The sequence below is a fragment of the Chiroxiphia lanceolata genome, chromosome 13 (assembly GCF_009829145.1).
Source record: "Chiroxiphia lanceolata isolate bChiLan1 chromosome 13, bChiLan1.pri, whole genome shotgun sequence".
Classification (NCBI taxonomy): Eukaryota; Metazoa; Chordata; class Aves; order Passeriformes; family Pipridae; genus Chiroxiphia; species Chiroxiphia lanceolata.
This window is the reverse complement of record NC_045649.1, coordinates 5,747,660-5,767,771: the sequence shown is the minus strand read 5'-3', so window position 1 is coordinate 5,767,771 and position 20,112 is coordinate 5,747,660. Positions and strand designations below refer to the sequence as shown.

General features: G+C 40.3%; 1 protein-coding gene and 1 long non-coding RNA gene across 2 annotated transcripts in view; one reads left to right on the top strand and one right to left on the bottom strand.

Moving 5' to 3' along the window:
* Positions 1-368: 368 nt before the first annotated feature.
* Positions 369-5,027, top strand: LOC116793312. Its single transcript, XR_004359448.1, has 3 exons — positions 369-1,365; positions 2,187-2,280; positions 4,929-5,027. It is a non-coding gene; the product is annotated as an uncharacterized LOC116793312 (long non-coding RNA).
* Positions 5,028-12,731: 7,704 nt separating this feature from the next.
* CDH13 (cadherin 13) overlaps positions 12,732-20,112 on the bottom strand; it is a 446,174-nt gene continuing 438,793 nt past the window's right edge. Inside the window, exon 14 of the mRNA XM_032701055.1 lies at positions 12,732-18,279. Coding sequence (XP_032556946.1) covers positions 18,272-18,279 — 8 coding nt within the window. The 3' untranslated portion in view covers positions 12,732-18,271. The remainder of the gene's footprint in view (positions 18,280-20,112) is intronic.

The window sequence follows — 20,112 nt, the reverse complement described above, 5'->3', positions numbered from 1 at the left end:
TCCCTTTCTTCTTCATTTCTTTCAGGGTTCTGTGCTTGTGGTATGCCCTAATTAGTTTTTAGGTAAATTAATCTTCAAGTGACCCTGGGAGGTGAGAAGTTAATTCTCACCCATTCTCTGTTTCTTTTTGACTATCTAATTATTCATGAATGTTGTAGGGGTTGTGTTCTAGAAAGGCAACTCAGCATGGGGTTAAGCAGTGCCCAAACAGAGGAAGAAGGGTAAAAAATTACCATATTTGACAGGCACACAGCTGCTCTGAGGTTGTCATTCTCCAGTTTTCATTTCTGTCCTGTTGGTGGTGTAAATTATTAATCAAACAGTGATTACCTGTACAACCCTCTGAATTTCCAAAGAGCTCTGTTAATATGAACTAACACACCTGTCATATGCTCAAGAGAAGTTATGAACTCAGAGCCAAATTTTCCCTTGCATTCTGCTGCTGCATTTTGCTTATGAGTCAAGGAGTTTGGCAGGAAGGAGCATAATTTTGCTGTGAATTGAGCAGGAAAGACTTGTGATACAGGCTGGGATAAAGTTTTTTAAGAACAGAGGAAAATGCTGGCTCAGGTGCCCATAAAGAACCTGTACAATGTAGAAAACAAGTGAAAATTCTGCAGGCACCATGATTTAAAGGATAAAATTGAGAGTACCTAAAAATGATAAGGAAAGAATTTAAATAAAAAGTTTTGGGAAAAGCAAGGAGATATTAAGATAGCTGTGGAAGAAAAAATAAATGCTGCAAAAATTTTGTAAAGTCTTAGAAGAGTATAACTGAATTTTGGAGCTGTCTAATAAAAGAAGTAAACTAAGGGGATAAGTGATGTCATCAGATCATGAAAAAAGGAAGACAGGCTCAGCTACAGTGTCTGAAGGCTCTCTAGAAAGATGGAAGTTGAAGGAGACAGGTAGGACTGGGAAAAGTTTGCATTATTTTATCTTTTTCATTTGCAGTTGCTGGGGTTGTGTTTGATTTGCAAGGAGTGGAGATGGTAAAGTGCGTTCAGTGACTGGCAGAAAAAAGGCCCCAACAGTAGAGGTTCAATACTTACAGTGAGAATGGAGAGGGCATAAATGCCTCAGTATAAAATAACCTCATTCATTTGGGAAAAAAATGTGGGTTGTATTCAGTTTCTTTGAGTTTTTACAGCAAAACTTTTTACTTTTCTAGAACCAAAACGTATTGGTTTAGTTTTGTTCCCTGTCAGCCTTGGAGCAGTTCAAGACCGAAAGACTGAAAGAGCAAATTGAAAAAAATGTTTTCCCACCTTCTTCTTACCTTTTGACCTTTTTGGAGAAGAAAAGCAAAGCGTGTCTAGGGTTGAGACACCAAAGAGATGAGCTGGGTGAGAAAGAGACACAAAGGTGAGCGAGAGGGATCTTTAAAACCCAGAAGTCAGCTTTTATCTGAATGCAAACTGGAACAGAACAACATTTGAAACAGAGGAAACTCAGCAAGACAGACCAAAATGACAGAGCTCTCCCCATTTTCATGCAGGACCCTTGAGGTCTTTCTCAGTCCAACGAGTTTCAGTGTGTTCCTTGTTTGCAGCAAGTTCCAGCTCTCAGTCCCTCTGGGGCACTGTTTCCTTTCCCTCACCTCTAAAGCTTGACTCTGCCTCTGCTCCCCAGCAAACCCACCAGGCTTCTGCTGCAGGCTGATTGTTTTCTGCCTGTTTTTCCCACCTTGTAACCCAGGACCTGCTTTTGCTCGTTGATTTCTGCACTTTCAGTTGCTTTACAAGATGTAACAACTCCTGTTCGTGCCAGAGGGTCTCACCTTGGCCTGGGCCACATGGATGTGAACACAAACCTTCCTCCTGCCTGCTCAGCCTTTCAGCACAGCAGAGCTCACCAACCAAACAGATCCAGACCCAGCATCTCCCTTCCCAACACCTGCTCCCTCCCAACCTCAGTTCCACACCACTATATACAAATACTTGGAATATTTTTTTTTTAAAGGATCAAATTAATCATTTGATAAAATTTTCCATTATTGCTTGGTCAAAGAGCCTCTGTTCATGACATGATCTATTCTGTGGCAGTTTTGAAGCTGGTTTTAATTGTGAAGATACTGAGGAATGGCCTAGTAGTGATCACTGTAAAGAAGCAGATGAGTTTGTCCAACCGATTTTCAGGCATTTGGGTGATTCTGTAATTAATAACATCTTTACCTGTTGGCTCAGAGAACAGAGGAGGCCACTGGATTTTCAGTGAAGACAGAAGAAAAGCTGAGGATCCAGATACAGGAAGGTGGTGTTAACTAAAGTAAGTGAAGAGGTAATTAACCTTCAAACTTGTCAGTATTTTTAAGAATAGGCTACAGAAACAAACCAACTTTCTCTGCATCATTGTATTGGGAACCATCCCAGGCAGAATTTATTTTTCAAATGATGAATATCCACCCAATTCCACTGCATCCTCCTCTTCTAAAAATCAAAGCAACATAGCTTCCTTAAAAAAAAAAAAAAGAGAGGAGAGAGAGAGAGAGAAAAAAGCAGCATAATATCTTGATGATTTCTTAAGAGATCTCTTCTCCCAGTTATAGGTATGTTAGAAAGGAAATTGATATATCTTCCTTTCTTCTTTGTGTGTTCTTGGTACCACAAGCTGTGCACAGCATGCTTTCAATTAATTTAAACTAACTTTCCATCTGCTCCAACAAATGTAGGATTTGAGTGAAAGACACTATGATAGAGTGACATGAAATGTGCTAATAGCAAACACTAATGTGAAAGCCAGTCTTCTGTGGAAAATGTAATATCCATAGTGCTCCCTTTCTACTCCATATTAAAGGCTCACTTTGGTGAAAAATGATTATTGTTTTCAATATTTGCCTAATCAAGATGGGAAACAAAAACTTTAGCAACAGAGAGAGTGATTTACACTTTCCAGATCATGGTAATGTGAGGAACAGGATGTATCAGATCGATTCCTTTTTAATTACCCCTTTCATCGAGCTTTATGTTATGGAATTATTTCATTATGTTTCTACACTTAAAACAAAAGCACAAAAATGCTGAATATGATTAAACTTGGAAGGCTCTGGCTTTCTTATCAGTTTGATCAGAACACTGTGTATTTTGCAAATATTCTCGTTTGTTTTTTTTTTTTTTCCCTGACAAATTAAATTCTGACAGAGGTATTTAAATTAGAAGAGCCAAGGCCACGGTAAAACAGCTACAATGGCAACATTCAAGTAATGACACAGACTAAAATATAGTAACTGTGTACAATAAAAGCCTTTTGCTACTAAATATGTGCACTTTACAGACAGCAGTGTAAGCCTTTGTGTGAGGTTTTTAGTGAGGGGGTTTTGTGCTCTTGAGATTTTTTTGGGACATGATGTCAGGTTAGTTTTTTTTTAGTATAAAGTAGGAACTAACTGTGATTCTGGCACCAGCCTTTTCAAGCAATAACCATTTAAAGCCATGTGGTAATTAAATTCTACCTGCAGCCCAACCTTGTTCCCAATTGAACCCTGGAGAATAAGTTTATGGCTTTTTTTTTCCCCAATTTAAATTAGCACATGAATTTGCAAAGTGGAATTAATTTCTGGGCCCTGTTTCCTCCTCCCCATGTTTCTTACATTAAGTACTGCACTTTTAACCCTCCTTGGCCTCTTCAATTGATCAAATAAATGCAAATCAAAATTCTAGACTTGGTGAGATGCACAGGGAACTGTGGTGGCACCATTTCCTTGAGCGACAGCAAGTAAAAATAATAACCTGCTTCTGGATAATTCCTAGCTGAAACTCAATACCATTTGCACTTAAGAGTAAAGTTCAGAGAGGATAATTCTCCATGATCTTGTGCAGATTCATGGAAAGTGATGCCGTATTTTCAGGGCAATAAGGACAGATGCTTCTCAACTGCTGGTCTGTAGCCGCCACCTCTTTCACCTCAAGCACTCTCAGTTCTTGGTTTGGGCTGTTTTTGTTTGTTCAGCTCAGTTTTTGTGGGTTTTTTAAGCCTTTTTTTATGGCAAGGCTGAGCAAGAGCTGAATTGCAGGTGTCCTCATACCTACCTATAGATCAAAGAGCATAAGACACCCAGTGGATGCAGGAGAGAGTCCTTCAAAGTGAGAAAATAAACACTGCATGTCTTTCTTTCCCCGGGTCTATATAAGCACCTAACACCCAATATCTGGCATCTCACAGTAGGGTGCCCTTATCACCAATTTATGGCAATTTTGGGGGTACCATTGCTGGCTGGAGCTGTTCCACTCTGCAGAAAAGGTTTCCCAGGGCGAGATGACACGTGAGCAGAAGCCATTTAATTTCCTTTAGTTCCTTTTTGGTTTGCTGCAAACAGACCCAACCAAAGAGAAATCTGTTCATCTGAGAGCTGCTTTTCTCCACTAGATGTGTTTTACATGTGTCAATGGTTTCAGAGTTAGAAGGGTATGAGGCAGGAAAGGTCTTTAATACTTTTATCTGACCAGCTGAGAGAGGTAAGGAAAAAAATGGGCATTCTTTTGGACATACAGTGAAATCACTCTTTCTTGATGTTTAGCAGAAATCCTCTGTGTCCAAAATCTTGTCTGTTCTCCCAATTATGTCACGTAGTCTAATGAAAAGTGTTAACTTTTCCTCCAGACCTCTCCTCCCTATTATTCTGCAGGACATTTATACACCTACAGCAGATAATGTCCCCAAGAATTTATGTGCTCAGCCTGAAACCCTTGTAAGAGAAGTAATTAGACAGGCTTAATTAGAGCTGGCATGACAAAATACATGTCAGTAAACCTGCCCAATTCTGCCCAGAAAGGCATTTTCATAGGGCTCTGACTGCTGTATTAGTCATGCTCATTTTTCAGGTGGTGTATACAATTGTAGAATATTTAACCACCATTAAGTGTTTTTCCAGTTGGAACTGTTTCATGCAGAACTCTTCCATTTAATCAATTTATCTCGTTCATCGTTAGGTTACAACTGGTGTGACTGCAAAGAAGGGAGAGAAAAGGAGAAAATGAGATGCTCCATTGGAAAACATCATTCAGAAGTGACAGATTAAGCTACTTGAAATGGAGGCAAACGTGAGTGATTTGAGGGATATTTTACTTTATTCGTAAATTGGATCATTAGCTGAAAAAATAATCACTTGGTCCATCAAAGACATAACCCAGAAATGAGGTGGAGATAGGAGTCACCAGAGGATGAGTAATGGAGGTAAGAGATCAGGCATGTAGGGATGATAATACAAGTTATTTAACACAGGAAACAATGGCAACTAATGGTAATTAGCAGTAAAATGGACACATTTTTCTCCTTAAAAATCTGATGTTGGTGTCAGTGTGACTTGCCTGAATGCAGGTTAGGAGTGAACATGGATCTGAAATGCTAACAAGAAAGCAGGGAAGAGTTGTCAGAGCATCTCTTTCAGAGGGAGAAGGGAAGTCTAAGAAGATTAGGGGAAGAAAAATTAAAAAGGAATGTATCAGGAGAACTGTGCAGTCTTCATATGTGTTTCTAGGTCTTTCCCGTGCCCAACAGAATAAAAGTCCCTCATGAATGTAACTCTAGAAATCAAAAATTGCATATTTTTAGCCTGTAGGTTCCAAATTACACGTTGCTGTGAGACTGATTACATTCCAGAATACAGTCCCTTACATCTCTTAAAAGATGAAAATCGTGTCCCTAAAACTATTTCTGTGTGTCTGTCCATGCAATCCCTGAGGCCTGACATCAGCAGGGAGCTCTTCCAGACTATCCCAAAGTTTGGTAGCCATAAGAGCTCCCTGATAAAATCTGTTCCTGTGATGGAACTGTTCCTGGCTGTGATGGAAGAAAGATTTTATTTAAGTGCAGTTCCAGCCTTTTTTGCATTGCTAATACAATGGTAGAATTTTCTACTGGAGTAGGAGAAAACATCCTGTGTAAGAGCTCAGATGTTATTTTCAATATTATTTTGGGACATGATAAAGAATAATGTATATTTATATTTTAACCTGCCTATTACCTGGATCCTGCAAATTACCTGGATCCATTATCTGGCTTTTCTGCTTGTTTCTTAGAAGCTTAATTGGAAAGAAGCCACACGTATATGGTGTATATACATTAATATATGGTGTGTGGGTGCCTACCTCTGCGAGCTCTAAAAGTAGAAAATATTTTTAGGCACAAATTATTCTATGTAGCAAATAAGAGACAATAATTCAGCTATCAAGGATTCAATATTATTCACTCAGTCATGGCAAATTATCTCTATCCTGTCCCCATCCTTAGGAATGCTTATTCCTGGCAATAATTCTGTGTTCCAGTCCCGAAAGATGAAGGATTTTAGATTAAGCACAGCTGTTTGTGGCTGGAAAGACCTGTCACTCTGAGGCTTCCACATTCAATTGAGAAGTTAAATTTGTCTGGTATTAACATAAAATGCAAATACAACATCCTACTGTCAAAGCAGTTAAATATTCAGGAGTGAGACCGTGGTTAATAGCACATTAATCATTAACCATTATTCAGAGATAGTTTGGATCAGGCTGGAGGAATTGCAGGAAGTGTAAATGAGCTCTGAAAATATCAGTTTGAAAAGATGTCCCTTCAGAGCCCCTTTATTGTAGATAAGAGCTGGGTTGTTTTGGTTTTTAGGGCTACACTCATTCCTGGGCCACTAAATGAATATAGATGTTTTTTAATTTTATAGTAGGCTATTGATAATACAGATTTATTTAAAACACAGGTAATGGTTGAAAACATGTAATACTTTTTAAATTGTTTTAGGTAATAAGTTTAACTTCCCAGTCTAAAAATACTGATTATAATTATTAAACATTTAAGGTATTCCATGGTTAAAAGAAAGGTTTCTGGTGCACTATTTATCATTTTCTTTGTTCAGCCTAATTTTCTTATTTTGAGGTATTGTTTTTTGTGGGGGTTTTTTGTGTTTGTTTTGTTTGGTTTTTTTTTTTTTTTTTTTAAGCAAATCTTTCTTAGATGATTCTGATACCTTAGAGGTAATTATTAAGATCAAGCACCTGGCTTATATAAATTGATATCTCCATTCACATTCAACTAAACCATAATTGCACCATTCAACAGAAGGTTTTCTGAGATTCTGTTAAAATGCTGAGGGTATTTCTGTACTCCAGTCCTTCATATTCTCAGTTTTGTCTTGGTTTGTGTAGACTGCTTTAAAATTAATAAACAGGCTCATGGTAGGTCCTAGATAAGGTGCAAAAATTATGCTAAAATATGCAGTGATAATTGAGTGTCAGTTTAAGAACATGTTTCCCATTGAACAGGTGCCTGTTGTTTCCTGTGAACCTGAGGTTATGGTTAATACACTGGTAACAGGTTCCCAGGAGTTTCCATGCAGTTCATTTCACACTTGGGCATTGCAATATTTGCAACAATTCACGGAGTTCAGAGATGTCCCGGAGACTTTGGCAGGGACAGCCAAGCAAAATGCTAATAAGGAAAACAGAGCAGAAGTCTGAGCCAGGGTTTGGCTCTTGCCAGGCTCTGTCAGCACTGCACAGCGTTGACATGGAAAAAAAGAATTCTTTCATCTCTTACAGCCATAAACCAACAGGGATTTTATTTATTTATTAACAAAGAAATAACAATAAAATGCAAGGGAGGGCTTGAAAGAAGCCCACTGTGCAAGGCCAGTGACATGCCTCTTGAATTAGTACCTGTGAAAAGGGTTCTGCATCACACCACAGCTACAGAGCACAGCAATCCAATGTCAGATCAGTGTGTGTCATCCTGCAGAGCCAACTCCAGTTCTACAAAGTGGGGGGAAAACACTGGTGAATGAAGCTGAGCTGATTCACAGTCCTGTGCTTTGGTGTAAATGCACCAGCTGTGTAAACGTGTGCAGGTGTAAAGCAATAGAAACAGCCAATTGAACTTCCAAAACCTTAGATCAGTCAAGCATCAGATGCTAAAAACCTCTCAGACCTGTGCTTTAGTTTTGGTTGCAGTAGTAAAGTTGTGTAGTGTAATGAAAGACTGACCTCCACAGGGCAGAAATCAGAGTTGGCAGGTTTGTAGAGTTCCCACCAAGATACAAGACCCAGACTTCCAGGGAAAAGGCTTGAAACACCACCAACACCCTCAAACTTTAGGTTGGCTTTTAGCCTGAAGCTCATCCTGGGTTTGGGTGTAAACAACTATTCTTAGCAAATCTCTGCAAGAGAGCCCTCTGCTACTTAACTGTTTACATGATGCTTGTGCTATCAAAAATGAGGGGCAAGTTTTCACCATCTTGACTCCTGAGACATCCTACTTCTAGGCAGGTTATCTGTTGGATTGAGTGCTTAAAAATACAAACAGAAAGCAAGAGTCTAGCAGGCTTCTTCAGTGGTGTTTCCTTAGAGATTTGGCATCCTTCTTTCATGTCAGTTAGGAGAAAGAAAGCAAAATACTTTCCATGAAAGTCTGGTTTGTAACCAGTAAATGTCTTCTGCGTCACAAGACATTGGACAGTTTGTAAGGATGGTTCATGACACAGCAGCCTTTGGTGAGAACAAACTAACAGGGATCTTCCAGAGGGAAAAGGTGCTGCATGGCTGAGGAGCTAAGCAGGCTGAGAATTCTTTAAGTCTTAACAATTCTTTAAATTGTTAAGTCTTGGAGCATTTTAAATTTATTTGTTTAAAGGAAAGATGCACAGTGCTAATGATGGGTCTGTAGAGAAACAAAGTGAGGGATGACTGTTATGGGGGCTATGTATGAATCTATTCACTTTTTTTTTTGGTTTTAGGAGTGTTTTTCCAGACTGTGTGAAGATCCATATTAGAAAAGACTCCAGTTTCCTCCCCCACCCCCGTTCCCTTTGAAACTAAAACAAAAAAATAGAACTTCATCAAAACCCTGAAGTAGGAGAAAAATCCATCAGCTCACCTAATGAAGATGAGTGGTACAAGTCTGTGCTGCTGACTGTCCCCACCTCCATCTCTTTAAAGGTACCAGAATTGCCCCAATTCCCATATTAATTAGTCTGCAGTACAGTTTAATTGCATTGTAGGTTTTTTTCTTTTTCCCAATGAACTGAGCTTTTAATGAGTATCCACTGTTTAATAACCAATTAAAATAATAACTTATTATTTTGTGTATGTGTAATAATGAAGCTCATCACCTTAACTGTTTATATTTATATATATACATACAGATTTTATTACTCTGATTTGAACAATAAATCTATTACATTCATGTATCTCTCTTTGTTATGAGTTATACCTTCACTAAATAATGGCACTTAAATGCACATAATGCCTCCCTCCCTTGTTTAGCTTAAGCAGGACAAGAGACAAAGAAGAGCTGCTCTAACAAGAGGGCTTTGGAACTGAAGAAAGACCTGAAGAAAATAAGCCTGGATTGCATCCACTCAAGCCCAGAAGATAGAGTTGAGTACAGCACACATTTGCATTGGCTTCAGGTACTCGGTGCTCATTTGCTAAAGAACAAAGTACCCAGTGCCAAGGAACAGAAATTAGGAGTGTGAGACACTGCTGCAGCTCACCAGGTGTGTGGGTGAGGACAGACAACCACGATTAAAAGTAGGTTCATTACAGAGCTGAGAAGAGATCAAGCCCTGATGGGTCTTTAAAAGGTACCAAGCTGGAGCACCACTGCAAGAGTGATGGCTGGATGTCAGTGCATGGAAAACAGGATAAGAACTGTCTTAAGAGAGTGAGAAAGGGGGGGAAAACGCCCAACCAAAGAGAAAACCCTTCCCATAACAGTGTTGTTCCATTTGCTGGGGGTGGGTGTCTGATCATCTTGTACCATTGCTGACCAACAGCACAGTAGGATGTGGGGCCTGACAGGCACACCAGGGCTGATCCAAGGAGTGATATCTGGCAGGAGGCTGGGGCAGAGACTGACTCTGCTCAGCTGGCACATGACAACAGGGCTTCCAAAACTCCTGCCCTGTGTCTGGAGGCTGAGGTGGCAATCCCTCCTCTGGGAAGGGTTCAGATCTCTGACCAGTGCCTGCCTGCACGAGGTGCCTCTGCACCCTGACCCTTAAATCATCACACTGAGGTGACTGAGCTTCCCAAGAGGGTCAATCTTCTACTGCCAGGGTGGTTTGGAACTGTGCCCTCTGTTTCTGTACCTCTATTGCAGCTCTGTCCCTGGCACAGCAAGAAAGGGCACTCTGTGGTCTGATGGGTCTGAAGGCACAAGAGGACACAGCCTGGGGGGCACACACAGGTCAAACCCCTGCAGTCAGCTCTGCCAGGGTGAAGGTGAGCAGCTGCACTGAGCCCTTGGCAGGGCTGAGGGTACAGGGGTTCTGCCCAGCTCAAAGGATTTCTCGCTAGAGCCATCTCTCTTTTGACTTCTCCATGCAGGATCCAAGAGCAAGCTGTTTTCACATGGATTAATGTAGTTTTTGGTACTAGCAACAATGGTAAAACTTACCAGGCACCATGACTGGGCTTTTCAACACTGTCTGGTTCTTACATGACATAGCTAAATGGTCTCAGCTTGCACATGTGAATTTAATGGCACAAAAAATATCTAATCTTTCCTTTAGACACACTGTCTTGTAACAACGGTTATTCTAATTACTGCAATATATAGTTTCTACTGTGCTTTATCTATTCTGTCACATTCTCTATGATGCCCACATGAATTACATGTTGTTCTTTTGTGTTTTGGCAATCACTGATATGAAAGGCTGAGAATCTGTTAATTGGGGCACCTGCTCCCTGGAGGTTTTGCTCAGTATGAAACAGGATGACTATTAAGTTACCTTGGAGATATAGGGAAAATTTTAGTGTATATTAGCTCATGATGGCTTTAAAGAAAAGAAATGCTTTGTAGTTATATAATTATTTTATCAGTTGGGGAAGGGAGGGGTTTCAGCTGTTAGGCTTCTGAGGTTTTAGTGATTCCTGTGGGAGCTGGGTGTCTAAATCCCACCAAAGGCTAACTCCCTTGGTGCTAGCCAAGCCAACACTGCACGCTGTAACCCCAAGGCAGGTTATAATCACTGGTGTTAATTACATTACACACTTAATTATAAATGTCCAGCTCTGTTTTACATTCTGAATTTTCAACATGCCTTGAAGTAATCAAGAAATCGAAACACTTTTTCTCTTCTTGTTTTGAACAGTTTGTCGTAAAAGGTACATCCAGCCACAGAACTGATGGTGATAGCCCACAATGGCATGTGGAAACAGTAAGCTGTGAAATGAGTAGTAAATAGTAAGATGTGCTGTTATATCCAGAGGAATTGTACTGGACTGGAGTAACTCACCGCTGCAGCCCCAGGGGCAGTGAAGGTCACTGGGCACCGGGAGCTGGATGAGTGGAGTCCAACCAGAGTCATGGAGGTCAAGGAAGAGCATCCCAATGACTTTCCAGCAGGAGCAATGACCTTTACTTTGTTTCTGCAGGTAAGGAGGTTGTACTGAAGGCAGAAGGGACTGATCTGATTTACTATTACTGGTGAAAAAACATAACTCGGTCGAGAAGCGAAAGTTACCGACTCACAGCAGAGTGCAATCCAGAACGTGTGGGGTTGGGGGAGACACAGGAAGGTTGAAAGGGCAGCTCAAAACTTCTATCCAGCTAAAAACCATTCAGCATTTTCTGTCTCTGTTAGTGTTTCATTGCTTATGATTTCACTTTGTGCTGTTTTAAACACCTCTTCTAAGGCATGAGGCACAGCATTAGTTTAGGACAATGATCTCAGCTGAGACCAAAGGAGGTGACACACTTTGGCTGTGGCTTTCAGGTAATGACCTTTTGCTCAATTACACCACATGCTTCATGTACACTCTTTCATCCTGTACTTATTATGGACCACATGAAAAAATCCCTTTAGGTTCAAAGTCCAATAAAGCATCAGCAACAGGCAGAAGCTGGAGGAGGGTCTCGGTGGCAGTACAAGCTGCTGGGGTTTGTACTCAAATGTTTCCTTCAACTGCTGCCCTCCCTCCCCAGCTTCCTCTATTCTCAGATGGATTAAAAGGCTATTTTCAGGGATATTCTATCTTCATGTGGCTATGTCACTTTAGATAACTTCCTAGAGGATCTAAAAAACAACTCAAAGGAATTTCTGAAAGCTAACAGTCTCTAACTTTACGCTGGAAGAAGAATTCCCTGGTAAAGAGATGTTTGTTCAGCCTGATTCTGCATTGTTTGTGCACTTTTTGTGTCTGGCTGTTCTCTACAAGCTCAACAGATGGTGTTAGGTGGAAAAGGTGGTCAGGTGAAGCAAAAAGGAAGTGCAACAAAAATCCATTCAAGCTCTTGCCCACATTCCAGCCTGGGAACATCTGCCCCGAGTTTGGGTCAAGGCAGCCTTTGTAATGGAAATGGGCCTTTAGAGGGCAAATTATAGTTATTACCTGAATATTCAGCTGCTGATTTCTTGTGTGGTCAAACCTTAATCTTGTGTGGTCAAACCATCACTGGGAGTGTTAAAGGCCAGGTTGAGGGAGCCCTGAGCAACCTGTTCTGGTGGAAGGTGTCTCTGCCCATGGCAGAGGGAATTGGAATGATCTTTAGATCATTCAAGAAGTGATCTTTAAAGTCCCTTCCAACCCAAACCATTCTATGAGTCTATGATTCTATTTACCTCTTTAATCTCCAGATTCTCCTTCCAAACCCATGTCATGATGATGATGATGATGAAGGCTGCAATTTCTCTCTCTCACTAAGAGCAACCTAGGAATTTCTATTTTCCACAGGCTCTTCTAGTCCTTTGTCAGTAGTCCTCCCCTCCTGCTGTACTGCATCAGCAAGGTCTACGTCCAGACAGAAGGTAAAAGCCCATACATCCTTTATTTGAGCATTTCACAAATAAATTACAAGTTTCTTTGCAACCACGTCATAAACCAAAACGTTTATTTACACCTCAGAAACAGCAAGCAACTCAGCAACTAGGGCCCAAAGGAACGATTAACTGGAAAAGTAACTGAATTAAGTATCTTTAAAATCAAACAAAATATTTTCCTCCTTGCTTGAACTTTAAGATAAAGAAAGAAAATCATAAAAAAAGAAAAAATATTGATGGCAACTTAAAAAGACAGGCGTTGTTATGGGATAGATGTGATTTACAGGAGGGTTCTGTCTGAAATGGCAGTAAAAACACAGCTTGTTTGTACTGAGTTCACCATCATAGTCCACCAGACAGGGTCTTATTCTACAATCCCAGCCCCAGGCAGGGTGTGTATGGGACACACACACAGTCTGGCCTTTGGCTACATTCATTTTAACCCCAAGTTATCAGATACAGTCATTTGCTGATGCAGAGGAGGAGTGTGATGTTCAAGGCTGGACAAAGCTTTCCCAAACAGCTGTCCCACTGAAAGCACAGGAATGCAGAATTCTGCCTCTAACCCCTTCCCTTTCCAATACTGGTGACCTGCTGATACACAGACAACTAAAAATGAGTCAGCAAACAATTATGCATATCTTCAAATGATATAATTATGTTAAGAGGGGACAGCTAAAGGCAGCATAAATACAACATGAGAGTTGGGATAAGTCTGGGTTTTACTGTATGGATTCTTTTGCCTTTTTTCTTTGCTTTAAATCAGATTGGTCCAGCATATGTAACATATGCTGTCCCTTAACTCATGTTTTCATCCATAACTGAAGGAATTAAACTGCTTATTCCAAGTGCCCATGCTGTATCAGTCTCCCTCCACCTGCATATATTATATATATATATTTATATGTGTATATCTCTATATATCTACATATATACACACATAGCAGTTGTGCAACTAGTAACTTTCCACTGAGAGTGCATGAGTGCATCCATTCCATGTGGACAAACACAAACCAGCTCGTGTATCACGGGGGGAGGCAAGAGAATTGTGGTCAGTGGGTTATGTGCTTTACACAGGAAATAATCTGCTATATCTGCTTTAAGTAGAATAGTTATAATGATAATTACTAAAGTACCTTGCATGTTAATTCTAAAGATTATAGATCACAGAGTTAATGGAAAGAAAATAATTGCTATTTTATTTATCTTTTTGCTAGCATTGGACAGTATCTCTCAGACAACTGAATTTCTAGAGATGCAATAAAGGCAAGATAGAATCAGAGTTTTGCTTTCAACTTGGTGTTCTCAAGCTGATGTGACTTTAATATAATTTATATTGTGAGAGGGTTTTTTTTAAATTAAATAAGACATTATTGAATTCATTCTGAAAATAACTTGGCCTTTAGACAAAATGTTGTAAAGTTATTTGTGTACAGATTTCTGCTGCTTCAAGGGGCTGAGTGCATTAGTAACATTTGAGAAGAAAATTGGCAGCTTTCTCAGTATTCCAGACAGGAGATCTTTACAAAAGGAAAGACAAAAGTTGTCAGTATAATACATGTCTTTTTGTAGCGATAAGACATTTAATCAAGGACCCTAAAAACTGATTGTAAATCCATAACTTAATAGATGAGGTTTGTATTACAGTGATCTTGAACTTAAGGGACTACATAAGGGAACAGGACAAATTATTTGGCCACAGCCACACGAAATAAAGGTTAAACCCAATTATTCTGGGTGCCTCAGAGACACATTGAAGTGGTCAGTGAAGGACATGAGGCATCTGAGCTGCAGGTTCTCTGTGTGCCACAAAAGACAGATTTCTGATACTGTGTAAGCACTCGGCAATCCTGTGACAAATATTGCAGCTTTACTGTGCAGAGCCCACCAGTGAAAGCAATATGTGGGGAGGTTTAGATGAAAAATTTCATCTGACTATGATTAATTGAGTCTCAGTTCCAGCAGTGGAGTTGCTCTTTGATTTACAGCAGTGTAAACACGATGAGAACAGGGCTCGGAGGGGGCATTAGCCAGTGTTCCACTCTTACCTAATTTTCCTTGATACCCAGCAGGAAATTCAGCTCGTTTTCTCTTTGTTTTACTCTTCAGCTCTACAGTTACTGAACAAAATGTACGTTAATAAATGCACACAGATATCTTGTAAAAACACACACATGAGGTGTACAAAGGGTTCAGTTAGCAAGTACACCAAATACAAGACCTTTCTCTTGCCAAGAAATTCCTCTCGCTGATGGTTATTCCCAATTTTTGTTTCAATGGCAGATAGTCTTTTCAGGTGAAATGATTTTTAAACAGAAAGTTTTGTGCATGTTAGAAAATGATAATCAAGTTCCCTGCCTTTCCAACTCTAGACAGCATTGTGTATCTACAAACACAGACAGAAATAAATGTTGTAGTGATTAAAACAGCTACACAGGAATAAGTGGTATGTTATAAAAACAGCAAGCTTGGCTGAACAGATGTTAAACATAATTAACTATTAAAAAAATACAACCAATTTTGTAAATTTTCTGGTTTTTTTCATTATATTTTAGAAAAAAAACCCAAACAAATAAATTATTGTTGCTCCTTTGTTTCAGGAAACGGGCATCATTTTTTTGAGCCAGAGATGACAACCTTCTTCAGGGAGGAAATCTCAGCTTCTGACACAGTTCCTCCTTGTGTAACCCTACAGGACGTGCCACGGCCTTGTGTTAAATGTTCTCAGGCACAGAGAGGGAGAAACATTAACATGGCAGCTTCATCTTCTCTTTGCATGCTCGGGTAAGTCCAGTGATCAGCTCTGTGTGAAGCCCAGAGACACAAGATAAAGGCTAGGAAGCTTTAATGTGGGTGCAGAGATGAAGGGGTAATGTGACTGAAGGCTTTGATGCATCTTGGTTCAGAGTTTCAGCCATGGTTCCAACCTCTCTGCACGTCCAAAGGTTGCAGAGTTATCCAAGAAGAAAGATCTCTTATCCTTGGGCACAGAGTGGTAGAAAGAGTTCTTCCCGTTGTCAGCGTAGTTCCAGGCAGAAGAGCTTTTCCTTTGTTCCTCATTTTGGATGATCCAAAACCTGCTCTGTGAGCCTTGGTTTAAAGGAGAGAAGGGCAGCTTTCTCTGGTACTTGATAGAAATGACACCAATGTCAAAGGGTGTCTTTCCAGGGTTTTGCTGGATAGGGAGAGGAAGAAAGCAAGTAGAAAAAGAGTATTTGTGGGGGAGGATATTATAATTTCTTTTATTGAAGATAGAGGTTTTGTAGATCAAAGCACAGGGTGCAGAAAATCTTTGGGTGCAACATACATGTTGGAAATTCAGTGGTGTTATACATTGGCTGAGTTTTTTTTTTTCCTTCTGAAAAATTTTGCTTGAAAATAATATATATTTTTTTAAAAAGACGTGTGATTGTTGATGACAAAGCAGCAGCATATGGTTATCACAAGGCATGGGCAGAGAAAGAGAACCAGAAGCTTGCCCATGTTAGTGTTTGAGATCAGGCACTTCCCTGCTGGAATGCCTGCAGCTGCCAACAGCCCACTCCTGATGTCCTTGACCAAGAGAAGCTCCCACTCAGCCCCAAGTACCACTTTGGTAACTGAGACACCAAGAGCCTCCTGCAAGAGAAATGGGGTCAGGGGGAAGTTTCACTTGGTCAGAACTGCAGGAGTTAAGCTGGGAGAGAAAAATAAGTTCCTGTCTGAAGGCAGCTCATATCTTATCAAGAGATCTACAATGTTAGGAAAGCTCACAACACAAACTCATTTTTCCTCTGTCGCTGTTGTTATTACTCCTTTTGATTAAAAAAAGAGAGGAAAAAAAACCTGTTTCATATTTGGTACAATACAGGAAGTCAGAGAAAAGCTATTGTACAGCAAATTTTAACCACCAACGCACATTTAATATCTAGTGTAGCATTATGGAAAACCAAATGTATGTTTGGACTTTTTAATGTTTCCAAAAATCTTTACTATTGAAACATAGACGTGGTGTGGAAGATATGCTCATAATCTCACTGTAGTAAAGATGACATACAGTATGACTCATAAGTACTGTAAAAATGCTAACTAAAGAATGCAGCTGCAAAGTTCTATTGCATAAGGAAGCTTTCTTGTTTAAACTTTAAATAAGCAAGTTTATTAAAATATTCTAAGACACTTACCTTACCCTAGTTACTGGCAAGCTCTAATAAAAGCCACAGTCTGTCACTAGTATACTTTTTTGTGTTAATTTTATAAAAATTTGGTGTGAGCTTTGATGGATCATTTACAATTTATTAACAAGATGATCATCTTCGTACAGTTAGAAGGGTTTTTCTGACCTTACATGCTCACAGAATAAAAAAAGGATCCATATTCATATAGAACGAACACCCTTTTTTTTTCCCATGTCTGCAAACAAGTGTGGTAAGTCTACACACACAAAGAAATGCTCTTGTTACTCTTAACTGGAAACTGTGTGTACATGTGTATGTATGTATATATATATTCAAAAGTATATATATGTGTGTTTGTGAGGATATTTATAGAATGGGGCATCTGTGACCTCCTGGTGCTCACGTGGGGGACGGGGCGGCGCAGGGGCCGAGAGAGAGACCAGTGCTCTGGGAAACACTGAGCTTCTGCTGCTTGAATGAGCTGCTCACCTGCAGGATCTGCCCACCTCCCCCTGTGTGCAGAGCTGACAAAGACTGAAATGTTGTCAGCAGCCCCAGCAAACGATTTACCCCCTTTAGCCCCTCTAAAATCAGGCCCAGCTCTGCCCTCGCTGTAGGCGGTGACCCTCCCAGCTGGCTGCTCCTCCTGGGTCATAAACTCCATTTGGGGCAGAAGGAAAGCAGTTGAGATCAGGAACAAGCCCAGGGGACTTGCATTTCTTGTTTGCTGAACCTGAGGTACGAGAAGAGCCACGTCAGAGCCCTGGGCCTGCCTGGTTCATGTTAGCACAGCGGTGGGATGGCAATGGGGTCTCTCCTCCTGGCCACACTATAAACAGCAAATACAGTAGGTTTAGCCATGGTAGAACAGGTACAATTCATCTGTGGCTGTATTATTCTGCTTTCTCCCTCGATCCAGATGAATATTTTATAAAAGCTAAACCTGTGGTAGAACTCTCTATATAAATATATATATATACATACACTCATACATATACAAATACTAACCCACAGACAAAATATTTTCTGAACAGTTGAATAGCAACAAGTCAACAGATAGAAAAAAATGGAGTCAATCTGTTTTCTGCTCCCCCAAGGTCGGGTGTAGATGTATGGTCTTTTAACATTCAGAGAAAATTGGCGTAAACCTTGTGTCTGGCAAGAGGAATCCATGGAGAAAGGGAAGTGGGGCAGAAGCCCTCGAACACCAAGGTACAGTCAGACAGATTGAGTGAGGTTGCAAATTAAACTGGAGCAACTGAGGCCGAGTAGTGAAGAACAGTAACTGTAAACTGCAATCTTCAGATCTGACGGTTTCCTTCTTCTCGTTGCCGTGGCAACTCGGTAGGACAGCTTCGAATGGCAGGAATTCTTACAGACCTAAAGGACGGGAGATGGGGGTGAGTATTGCTGTGCAAATCACAGGAGCTTTTAACTGTTTGGTTGTTGTTTTTTTTTTCCCCAATTAAATCACTGATTGAGCGCACGTACGTTGCCAGTAATTAAATATAAATTATCTGGGTTCAGAAGCAATTATTTGTGAAGGTAGAAATCTCCAAGAGGAAAACCCCAAATGTCACCTGGGGAATTCAGAGACATTGTAGCACAATTCTGGAAGATGTAGTGAGGAGGTGTGAGCACAGATCCCAAGCCAGGACCTGTTTGTCCCTCTTTGACAACTTGATCACTGCAAGAGCACAGGGAAATGCCAGTGGGTCCCTCCCTCACTTGCACATACACTGACAAGTAAGGAGCAAACAGACAATATCTTTTGAAAAATAACACAGTTATAGTGCCTTATAGTTTATGAATAAACCAGGGAATAAGAAACTTTGTATATCATATTAACGTTGCCATAGAAGTATAAATCTTATGTGGATTTTTTTTTTTTATTTAAATGAAGTGAAAGTGGCACGACTTGAATTCTTTTACTTATTTTGGATGGGCACTCTGATGATGCCAAGGCAGTAAAGAAATTCAGGAAAGAGAGCTGAGGAGCAAAAGTAACATTAGTTGTAGCTAATGTGTCATTTTCCTGCAATTTTGCTCAGACACCAGTAAATTGCAAATATTCGGCTTTGCAGTAAAACCACATAAGAATAATAAGAACAGTGTTGGCAAAACACATAATTAAACTGGATTGTTTCTCAAACAAAACTTCTGACTCTACAGTGTTTTACTGGTTGTAGTGGTTTTGGCTGGGATGGAGTTAATTTTCTTCACAGCAGCTGTGTTTGGGATTTGTGACCAAAACAGTGTTGATAACACAGTAGTATTTTATTTATTGCTGGGCAGTGCTTACACATATCAAGGTGTTTACTGTTCCACCAGGGAGCAGCCTGGGGGCACAAGGACCTGGGAGGGGACACAGCCAGGGCAGCCAACTCCACCTGTCCCACACCATATGGTGTCACACTCAGCCTATAAAACCAGGGAAAGACACATCCAGGCTCATCCAGGAAATGTTTTTCTAATATCTATTGCATTTGTACGCTTAAAAGATTCAATATCAATAGTTTTGTCACAAGCACAGACACATGCAGCACAAATAGGAAGGTAATGGTCAGTGTTGGGTGCTGCTTGTGCACTTCGATAAGTTTTAATTATCTGTTTGTCCTTTGGGGCAAATCAAGTTTAATATAATTATTGATTGTTTTATTTTATGTGTTTCTTTCTTGTTATCATTTGATTTGACCCCAATATTGAATTTTTCTAGCTGGGGCTTGTCCAGATGAGCTGAGCAGCAAAGCAGGCACCTGGATGGCCCTCACCTGCCTGGCCTTTCCCTGCAGCACCACCTCAGCTCTGGAAAACAAAGGTTAAGTAAAGCAAATTATGCAAGTGTAAGAAATCTATGGAGGGATTGATGGATGGGGCTCACTGAAGCGAGAAGTTTCACTGAGATTTTCAAACAAGCTGAAATCTGGAATTGCTTGGCATGTAGGTGTTTAGCATGCTGTTTAAAGAAAAGGTCTGGCCACAGAATCAGGATCCTGACTTACATATAGGAGATTTATGGCCATGGCTGCCAAAGTGTGGATATATTTGGATTAGGGATTCCAGCTAGGACTAAATTCTTGATCTCCTGGGGTGGTGCAAAGCAAGAATTTGGGACTCTGATCTCACAGACCACCTGAAAAATAGCATTTCTAGATCTCAACGGAGCTTAGTGTCATTAAAGGGCATTTGTTTAAACCTGGCTCAAAAGAACTA